At 50.1% G+C, this 441-nt stretch overlaps 1 protein-coding gene across 1 annotated transcript in view; it reads left to right on the forward strand.

Moving 5' to 3' along the window:
• Nucleotides 1-79: 79 nt before the first annotated feature.
• Nucleotides 80-441, forward strand: part of LOC119582281 (homeobox protein 4-like) — a gene marked incomplete at its 5' end in the record, with an annotated part of 10,272 nt that continues 9,910 nt past the window's right edge. The window contains 1 exon segment of the mRNA XM_037930498.1: nucleotides 80-421. Within this exon segment, the coding sequence (XP_037786426.1) occupies nucleotides 80-421 (342 nt within the window).

Genomic DNA, 441 nt, shown 5'->3' on the forward strand with positions numbered 1-441 from the left:
CGAATCCTTCCACATCCATCTCCTTTCTTGCAAATCAGCGAAATCAAACCTCAACGTCTTTTCGTTTTCTCTCGCCCAGATCGAGGAGCGGGATGTTCAAGTGGATGATTTCGGGCCACAAAGGCCACAAGCACAAGCAAGAAAAGCTCAACAACGCCGTCAGTAACAAGAACAAGAACAACCTCAAACAGCAGCAGAACAATCATAATAACAGCAGCGCAGCGGGGAGCGGTCAGCAGCACGAACAGGGCAGCGGAGAACAGCAGTTGCACATGTCAGAGACGAATAACAGCAGCGCTTATAACAACCAGGTGAACAGCACGCAAGAACACTCGTCAGCAGAACACGTGAACAGCGGCGTCAGCGGCGGAGACATCAATCAGAACGTGGAGAAATGTGACAACGTTGCCAACACTAACGGGTAAGTGTCGTATTTAAGCG

The sequence above is a fragment of the Penaeus monodon genome, chromosome 15, assembly GCF_015228065.2.
Source record: "Penaeus monodon isolate SGIC_2016 chromosome 15, NSTDA_Pmon_1, whole genome shotgun sequence".
Classification (NCBI taxonomy): domain Eukaryota; kingdom Metazoa; phylum Arthropoda; class Malacostraca; order Decapoda; family Penaeidae; genus Penaeus; species Penaeus monodon.